Raw genomic sequence first — 10307 nt, 5'->3', positions numbered from 1 at the left:
TTTTTTTAACATCTTTCTTGTATTGTTCTTTTTTAGATGGATAAAAAAATGCATTTTAAACATATCCTTCTTTACTCTCTATTATATATTCATTTGTTTCTACTCTTTTTCTTTACCAAGTAAGATTTAAAGATGATTTGATTTATTTACCAAGAAAAAAAGATTATTTACTTTATTTTCTATGATCATTATGTATGAAAATTTTAAGCAATTCATGCCATATTAATCTTTTTATGGTCAAAAAGTTCAACATCATGTGAAAGATTATCAAAAGTTCAAAACAGAAATGGGGCACCATAACCATCTTTCCGCTAACCTATCCTCCTCGGGACCGATTCATCATAAAAGGGGGAGGGGGTCCAACCAATCCGGTAATGGAGTCATTACCCAGCTGTCAGAATCTATTAAATCACAGCATATGTTCCCTACTGAATGAAAAATGGGGCTAAAGGACTCTAGCATTGAAGGGAAAATAGTTTATCATGTCTCTGAATATGAATATGCTATGTCTCATTAGTATGAAGCAGTATTTACAGCTCAATGTGACTTTCAGGGTGCTGTTACCTTCAGTAGAAGCAATGTTGACAATGCAATATGTTTCAAACATTCAATCAAATAGTGTTTAAGCAGCTCAAAACACAAAATGCATAACTTTTATTGGATGAATTGAGCAAAAATATGGCTAAAATTTACATTATCAACCTCAAACTACAAGCATGCCTCAGATAATCCATGGGATAGAGAACACAAACCGAATCTCGTTGTGAGGGTATTGTGTGAGTAGAGGCCACAAACAATCCAGAGCAACATATGTGAAAGTCCCATGGATGCAAATTGTTTTGGAATTTGCATGACAGGCTATAAAGGGGGTGAGGTCGAGATACCGTATGCTTTTTGGTCATTAAGAGACATGAAAGCAAACTTTATTGCTTTTCTTCTTGATGGATTCATCTTGTCTCATTAACCTGCATATTGGTTTCAATACTACGATCATCGCTGGAAACAGATGGTTCTTCTTTCAATCCATCACCTACTTTATTGCTAGGTGAATGTTCTGAATCCCTCCTGGCTCTACGATCCTAAAACAAAAACGGCACTTATATCATTGACTGAAAACAAAACAGCTTCATGGTTTAAACATCAAATATCATGGAAGCAAACTAATAGCTCTCATTTATCATACACAAAGTGGCACTCTTTTACATGCTTCATTTGTTAAACTTCGGTAGTGTACATTTAGTGTGGAGGTAAATGAAGATGAATTCATTAAACTAGATCAGACACAAGAAACTAGTAAACAAGATATAGTATTGTACTACAAAATGTATATAAATATCTCTTTAACAGTTGAAATAGTAATAAATTGTAGCTATATTTTATCCTTCTCTTGGTGGCACATTCATAATAAGAATTCCTGCATAAATTATTCGACACACCACCAATTTAATTGAAATGCAAAAGTAGAAATAAAACTTATACTCATACTCCATAGTAGGCTTTGGATAGAAATTTCATAAGTTGGTATTAAATTTTAAATTTTAATTGAACAGGTGACCACTTGTATATATTCTTTATCCAAATTTAAAATATCACCCCTTTGAGTAACATCTTAATTTATCGTTACAATCAAAGAAAAACCATACCACATGCAACACTTCCTTATTCTTCAACAATTACGATGCGGAGGTTGAATTAACATGAGCAGAAATGCACTCACCTCTTTGTAAGGGGAATCTTCTGCTTCAAGCATGTGTATGACATGCCCCATTTTGGGCCGCTTTTGTGCATTAGGGTCTGTGCAGCGTAATGCTACAAGAAGGATACGCTTTAGTGCCCTTGAAGTTGGTTTCTCAGGGAGTTTGGGATCCAACACTCCCTCTGCATTTCTGTTACTAACCATCTTTTTGAGCCACTCAACCAAATTAACCTGAAAATATAAGATATTCGGTTACAAATTTATAAGGTAACAACACAATTAAATGATTAAAATTTTAGCAGCAAGTTTGCAATAATGAAATACAACAAACCTCTTCTGGAGGACGGCCATAATCAACCGGAGTCCTGCCAGTAATTATTTCCATAATGAGAATTCCAAAACTATACACATCACTTCGTTCATTCAACATGCCAGTACTTGCATATTCAGGAGCAACATATCTGCCGAAAGGAGAATATATTAAAGCTAATTGTTGGCAAGGGAACAAGTAGAAAGGAATAACGGAGAAGATTTACAAACCCAAATGTACCCATTACACGGGTTGTGATATAGCTGCTATCAGAATCAAGAAGTTTGGCAAGACCAAAGTCTGAAACCTTCGAATTCCACTGCCTATCAATCAAAATGTTGCCCGACTTTATATCGCGATGTACAACCTTTGGTTCCAGCCCCTCATGAAGATAAGTTAGCCTATTGAATCATAACAGTTATGAGCAATCAAATTTGTTTTGCAAATAGTACAAACGAACATCAATAAATTGGGAATGACCATCAACATATAACTTAAGCTTGATGTTTACCCTTTGGCCGTTCCTAGAATAATGTTCATTCGAATTTCCCAAGTTAGAGGACTGGAAGGCCCAACATCTCCATGTAGCCACTGCTCTAAATTGCCATTGTCAACATACTCATACACAAGCATTCTGTGCGAGAAAAAAAATCTAATGGTCAATTCATACCCTACACATATGAAGATACTAATAAATAATATTTAAAAATGTGAAAGCAGTGGTAGAATGGTTTTAAATTGCATTTGCAGCCAAAGTTACATTACATTAAAAATAACATTAGTTAATTACAAGAGAATGCAGCCGATATGGCCACAATTCCAATCACGATACAGCAGCTGAAACTATCAATCCACAACAATCACAACCTCAATTCCACTTACGAACCGCAATTTAAAATCACCTACCTATGAGCCCCTTCAGCACAATAGCCAAGCAACCTCACTAGATTCTTATGCCGAACTCTTCCTATAGCTTCAACTTCAACCTTAAACTCTCTCTCAGCTTGTCCCCTAACATTATCAATAATCCACAAATATCAATCTCACCATTTAATATATCAATCACATAAACAATTAAAGAACCATTTCATACAAAAATAGAAACACACACACACAAATCACATACTTATTATTGAGCAAATTTTTAATAGCAACATGAGTATTGTCCTTCAAAACACCATGGTAAACGATTCCATATCCACCTTCACCAATAACATTCTCGACCGCGAATTCATCGGTCGAATCCTCAAGCTCCCTGAGAGTGTACCAATGACCCCAACCCAAATGCGAAACTTCAGGAATCACAGTAGCAACCTGATCCAAATGTCTACCTTCTCCACTACCATGTTGAGATTGCGAAGAAGATCTCACAAAAACACGTTCAGGGTAAGAAATTCTGTGATTCTTCCCAATCTCAAACTGAATTCTATTGAACCCCAACAACGCCGTGTTATTACCGTTACCGTTACTGTTACCGTTACCGTTACTGTTGTTGTGGTCGGTGTTTTGTTCTGGTTGTTGAAGTGTAAGTAAGGCTTGGCGTTCGATTCCAGTAACTGGGTCGGGTTCATGAAATGGGTCGGGTCGGGTTGCCGGGTCTATTGTGATTTCTTGGATCTCTTTAGAGATATCAGGGATTGTGGTGGGACCAGTGTTGTGTTTGGTTTTGGATTTAGTTTTGGATTTGGAGAACTTTGAAGTGAGCCAGAGAGAGATAAGGACAAGGAGGAGGACGATGGTGGCGCCGACACAAACGCCGACAACAACCCATAATCGGAGGCCGAAGATTGATGTCTGTTTTGATAACTGGTCGTTCATGTTTGTTGTTGTTGTTGGGTTATTGGGCATTGTAGGAAGGAAAAACTTTATTTCGTGGAAATTATATAAATGAAATATTTGAAGAAGGAAAACTAAAGTTTGGAATGGTGAAAATGGAAGTAGAAATTAGATGACATGATAGAGTGTAGCTTAGTGTGGACTTTTGTTGTGTACGTGTGAGAGTGAGATTTTAGAGTGTCCAGCTGATAGACAGCTTAATTTCTTTATATATTCATTAAGATTTGTCTATTTAATCCATCCACATATATTTATGAGGCCAACAGATTATTAAAGTGGATATAGTATTTAGTAATATAGTTTTTTATTAAACATGGTATAGAATTTTAATATATTTACAAATGAATTTGTCTCATCAAAAGTAGTCTCATTAGAAATTGTATATGTTCGACCGGAAGGCAAATGGGGAGTCTCTGATTCCACAAGAATCTCAGTATTAGCTAAGTCTATAAAGATTGAAGAGTTATAAGTGAAAGACCGTGCCTTGAACTAAAACATTTTGCATACCCCGCACTTTTAATCCAAGAGTATGGCTATTCTCATATCCTATAGTTAAGAAATTAATTTTTTTTCCAGCTATATGAGTGTCATTCCAAACAAGTGCTTATTCTTGTGTTTTAAATTGCAGTTGTAATCGCAATTACGATTATTGTCATTGTGATCGTTGCGTTGTAAATTATTTTGTGAGATTTTTTATTTGAAATCAATATGGTATAATGCGGTTGTATTGCAACCTGATGTGGCCCAAATGCGATTACGTTGCGGTCTGATGCAACTACATCATTATAATTTGGTATCATATTATAATTGTAGTATGAGTGATTATAAAATCACATTATTATAGCTACATCACGTGATACAGTGTGCAAATTATTAACTCATATTTACAAATGAATTGATCTCATTTTTATCCGCTAATTAAAGGGACGCCTTAAAAAAAAGAAAAGTATTGAGGAGAGAAAGTGATGGAGGTAGTGGCAGTTGGCATGATGGGAAGAATGAATTCGCAAAGTGTGTATGTGCTGGTGCCTACAACTGAGTGGCAACTACGCGGGGTGGAGGGGTCATAACTCATAGGCTTTGGCTTCTTTGAAAGCGGCACTAGATTGTGGAGATTTTGCAATTTTAGAGTGGGTTAACATCAAGGGAGATTTTGCTAAATTTCACTTCCAATGCAGCAACTCTTGTTTTCGAGAATGGTATTTTTCAAAATTTACTATAAAGTCTTGCTTATGTCAAATTCTTGAAGCTTAGATTAATGGACCTTAAAAAAAGCTATAAAAATAAAGGAGTTTAACTCCTCGCCCATGATGAAGAGACCATTAATAAAACATGTGGCTGGATTTTTTTTAAACTTTATTTATTTATTTTTTATTCAAAAATAATATGAAATTATGACCGTTGAAAAGATTTTTTGTAACATGTCATAATTTTATTGGGCACTAGACTCTCTGGTTCCCCTTCCAGAATAAAGTGAAAACTTTGGATTCCTTGAGGTCATGATGTCAATTGGGGTAACTACAATTATGTTATTTATGATCATTTCTTATGACTAGGGTAGTTACAATTAGAAAAAATATGCAAACAACAGTATAAATTTTTTTTATATTATTTTTTTATTAAAATTTATTTATCATTGATTTTTAAATGTACCTAATACAAATGAATAGGAATGTTAAGATGATTATGTACAAAATTTTACACTGAAAATATTATATAATAGTTTACAATGATTTCTATCAAAAGGGTAATAGATGAAAGTAGGCAAACCATTGTGATCGGCATGAATGAATAGTGGGTTCAAATCCTACATTTTTGTTTTAATTCAAGTTAGTCTTGCATATGAAAAATAATAAGGAAAAAGTTTGTCCCACTAATAAATGTTCTCAACCCAAACAAAGTTCACCCTTTATTAAACTCAAATACTTAATAGTTATTAGACCAAAGAATCATTCTTCAGCATCCATGGTAACATAAAATAATATTATTTATGCACTATATATACATGTACGTGCATAATTAATAAGTGTATACACACAGTTTTACTTTCGGATTAAACTCATGTTTTTAATATTTACAATCTTAATTTATGCGTATAGCATGATTCTATTCTATGAAATAACAGACGGGAAGAAAAAAACATGCATAAGGAGGAATTAACACCACTTCAATTTTTAAGGAAATGATCGAACAACACCTCAATCTTGAAATCCTTATCTACATGATAAAATATTGAATTATATTTTCTAGAGAATGTGTATCAATTACTTTTTAACACAATCTCCTGTGTGTTGATTTTTAATTTAGAACATGTTAATGAGGTCTCATTGAGTGATTTTTATGAGGGTGTACTCTTCTTTTCAATATTTAAATGGGTTTTTAAGTAAAATCATCTCTAAAGAGAATTGACATAATTAAAATTAAGATTTATTTTAGATTAAAAAGTGTTATTACTTAATTACAAAACTACAATACTTTAGTATAGTGTTACATTTATGAAAGAAAGAAAAAATGTATGTACAAATATTGCATTAGTTTTATATACGGATAATGTACCACCTATTATTCATGTTTTATTATCATTGATTCTAAAAAAAGTAATTCAAATGAATGATAGATGGTGTATTGACTGTGTATAAATTTTTATATTGACAATAGATAGATATTATATTCTTCTATCAAAAACTTTGGTGAAGGGGGAATAACAAATGCCTAAATTCTTGCATAAATTTTAAGTATTTAATTAGGGTATGTTAAATCAACTATAGTACTGATTAATAGATAATTGTTTTATTTGATAATAATAGATAAATTTCGTTAATTTTATTTATTTATATTCTAATAAGTTCAATGTACCTAAATAAAGCAAATTTATAAAATAAAAGATATCCAATAGCTGTTCCAACACCCCCACCTACTCACCCTTTGCAAAAGTCAATTAACTAAGACAAAAAATAAAGGAGAGATAGAGAGGGAAATGAGAAGATGTTGAAATATCACATAAGTATAGTATATTCACACTCCATCACTTTTAATGAAATTATTTATCAAATCATCAATCATTTTCTATACCTATACAAATTTCCTAATTTATATACACTAGTGTGTAAAAGTATTTCATGTCTGCCGATGAATATTATGTGATACTACATATTCAATTTTTATATATTTCATTTTTTTGAATTAAAATGTATTTATTGTGTTCGGTGTACTTTATATTATATTTTTTTGTTTATGATAATGTTTAATTTAAGGTGACATATGTGGTTAATTAATGTATTGGTGGTAGTTGCTTATGATTATATAGTTTTTTTGTAAAAATTAAATAATGTTAAGGGCAATATAGGAAATGAAAATTACACCACGAGGGAAGTTATTTCAAGTTTTGGCTTTATATATAGTATAGATACAAAAAAAAACTTGGTTAGAGACACATCATATTTAAAGCAATATTATGAAACCCAAGTCGAACATCAAATCGGAAAAGGTCTCATACTAAGTTTAAACTCTTAAATCATATAATCAGATCGGAGTAATTTTATACATAATTAATAATTATCTAAAATATACAATTATATATAAATACAAAAATTTATATAATTACTCTGAAGTAACATATCTTCATGTTTTTTCGAACTGAATTAAAATAAAGTATTATAGTATTCCAATTTTTTTAAAATTATGTGAGCCGTTTGGTATACTTTCTAGGTTATTGCGGTTTAATCGGATTTTAACGCAGCTGGACCAAAATTTCTATGGTTCAAAGTGGTCTAACCCTTCATTCAATTAAGACTACTTCAAACTAGAACCATTTTCAAGTTCGATCAACAGTCGGATCATTCAGTCTGATCGAGTTCTCATAACATTGGTTTAAAGACATCTAACTATACATTGACAAATCATTAAATTGTGGATCTCATTCCTCCAATTTAAAATTTTTTCCTAACACGTCATCCCATTTGTTGTATGGTCATCTTGTTAATGTTAATTAATTTTTCTCAATCTTACACTTCCATTTTATATACAACAATTATCCAAATAAATAAACACTTCACTTTCTTTTTATAAAAACTAGCGTGTTGACATGCACTCTCGTGTCTGTCAACCCATTTTCCTATCGTTTATAATATATAGTTTGTATTTTGTAAATTCAAATATAATTTTTTGCGCTAAATTTACGGTTGAATTTATTCAATTAGTCTAATATTCAATTTCTTAAATACACTTTTAAAATAAGAAGATAATAAGGATAAAATAAGAAAATAATATTATATGGTTTTTTGGTGGAAATAAAAAGATATCGAGGGCAAAATAGGAAAATACAAATTAACCATGATGGGTGGTTATTTTGTGTTTCCCTTTATTAATAGTATAGATATGGTAACCTTCACACATAGGATCATTCTAGGTGTGTCTTTTCTCTCATCGATGATCATTCTGGTAGTCATTATATCATTGCATTTTATTTTTACTGACATTCATTTCGGTACTCTCAACGACAAGTTATGTTGGTAATGTGAATACATATTTTTGTTCGGCCATACAAAGCCTTAAAAACACTTTTCTACTATCAAAAAATATTTTTTTTTGTTAAATGAGTATATAATTATTTCGAAAATCACAAAATATAAATATAATAATTTAGTTTCAGAACAAATGAATAATAAAGAATGACAAATAAATTGGTTTTCTAGTAGTGAAGGGTAGTTTCTGGTTATGGGAGGAGTTACCTAGTCTATAGGGAAGTGGGTAGTGAGTTTATCCCAAATACTAATTATACCTTTTATAAAAGGAGAAAGACAACAACACTTTCTGGGGGAGGGGGAAGCAATTCTAAACAAAAAAAAAGTGTCCCTTCTATCTCCCACAAACAGCCCCACTGTCACACTCTCCTCACATACCCATATCTTTCTCTATCACCAGTCACCACATCCTATAATCAAACTATGTTTCCATTTTCCAACAACCTAAAAACCAAACCACCACAATAACGTAACATTCTCAACTTCTTCAAGGATAAAACCCTTTTTCATCTCTAACCTGTTTTTTATCCGAACTTATTGCCCCTCATACTTGCATAATCTCTTTCATATCATACAAAACAAAAAAGGCAGCTTTGGATAGGCGCTAGGAGAAATTCACCTATGCTTCTTTGTGATGTTTTCATATCAAGTCTTTTGGCTTCCATGGGTGCACTAATACAAGGATATGGTGCTGTTGTGAGTGGCATTGGAAACAACATTATGTATGCTTTTAGGGAGTGCTTTAAATATCTCTCTTTAAACTATATATTATTTGGCTTGGATCTACAACATCATCTTTAGATTATAACTATTCTCCTCTATTGTTTATTTTCTCTCACCATCCTATATTTGTAGAAAACTCCAACAACTTCCCTGTAGTAAGCCAAAATCCAAACGACAGTGTTATATGCAACTTAAGATATGTGCTTATATTAAACCCAACAAACACTAAGCCAAACCAAAATAACTACATCATATTATTTCTCTGTACATTATTTGTGGGTCAGATGTTGATAAACTCATTGCTTGGACCATGAGGCTAGCTTGGATAAATACAAAGTCCTACCATATGTAATCCCTCTTACACGGCTGCCCCATGTGGATGAAGTGACAATGAAGCAAGGCTACAAAGCAAAGAGGAATTGTTTTAAGGTACGTGACACTTACATGGAAGATCTAGTTGCCAATATTGAGATATGCTTTTAGAAGGGAATTGATGATTTAGTATAGAAAATCTAAACATGGCCAAGATCTGTATGCAATTAAATCTCACAAACCACATGTGATAAAGGTCAAAACCATGATACGATTTTTAGTCAACATGTTTGATTGCAAGTTGCAGTGCATTTCCATTAACAACAATTTCAAGGTTCTAGCCTTAATTTGAGGAAAAATTCGTTCTTTCTAGTTAACTAATTATGTTTCTGTTAAGCCATTATCATTTAATGAATCAATTACATTATCCGTAATAGAATTTTAGTAATAAATATTTAATGACAAATAACTACTAACAAAACTATTTGATCCAAAAATACTTTCATATAACATTATTATTGGTATCTTGGTAGTGAATGCTCGAGACATATGACGGATGATAGATCAAAATTCCTAGATTTATCCTTGCAAGAAAAAGGGTTTCTCACTTATAGAGACAACAACAAAGGAAATATACTTGGTACTGGAACAATTGGCAACTCAAATCAGGTCATGATTGAAAATGTATAATATGTCAAAGGTCTGGAACATAACCTTTTGAGTATCAGCCAACTATGCGATAAAGGTAACCGTGTATCTTTTGATTCTGGGTGTTGTATTATTCGTGACAATATATCTAACAAAGTTAAGTTTATCGGATATCGTATAAATAATATCTATATGGTTAATCTGGATGATGTCACTACTCTATTTTCAAAATGTTTTATATCCAAAGAGGATGACATCT

At 32.2% G+C, this 10307-nt stretch overlaps 1 protein-coding gene across 1 annotated transcript; it reads right to left on the bottom strand.

Moving 5' to 3' along the window:
* On the bottom strand, positions 494 to 4035 carry LOC109350106 (probable serine/threonine-protein kinase At1g01540). The gene is made up of 7 exons (XM_019591244.1): positions 3133 to 4035; positions 2913 to 3017; positions 2518 to 2640; positions 2237 to 2407; positions 2028 to 2157; positions 1718 to 1927; positions 494 to 1079 (listed from the first exon to the last, which is right to left on the bottom strand). The coding sequence occupies exons 1-7, from the start codon at positions 3852 to 3854 to the stop codon at positions 948 to 950; spliced, it is 1593 nt and encodes a 530-aa protein (XP_019446789.1). The 5' UTR covers positions 3855 to 4035; the 3' UTR covers positions 494 to 947.

Source organism: Lupinus angustifolius, chromosome LG06 (assembly GCF_001865875.1).
Source record: "Lupinus angustifolius cultivar Tanjil chromosome LG06, LupAngTanjil_v1.0, whole genome shotgun sequence".
NCBI classification, from domain to species: domain Eukaryota; kingdom Viridiplantae; phylum Streptophyta; class Magnoliopsida; order Fabales; family Fabaceae; genus Lupinus; species Lupinus angustifolius.
The sequence above is the reverse complement of the archived record's forward strand: the minus strand, read 5'-3'. Positions and strand labels throughout refer to the sequence as shown.

What these genes read in the sequence shown, in the direction of transcription:
- LOC109350106 (XM_019591244.1), bottom strand. Translation starts at nt 3,854, where the DNA reads ATGCCCAATAACCCAACAACAACAACAAACATGAACGACCAGTTATCA. An exon ending in ATTCTAGGAACGGCCAAAGG is followed by an intron (nt 2,408 to 2,517) that starts GTAAACATCAAG and finishes ATGATTCAATAG; the next exon opens with GCTAACTTATCTTCATGAGG. An exon ending in AAGATTCCCCTTACAAAGAG is followed by an intron (nt 1,080 to 1,717) that starts GTGAGTGCATTT and finishes TTTTTGTTTTAG; the next exon opens with GATCGTAGAGCCAGGAGGGA.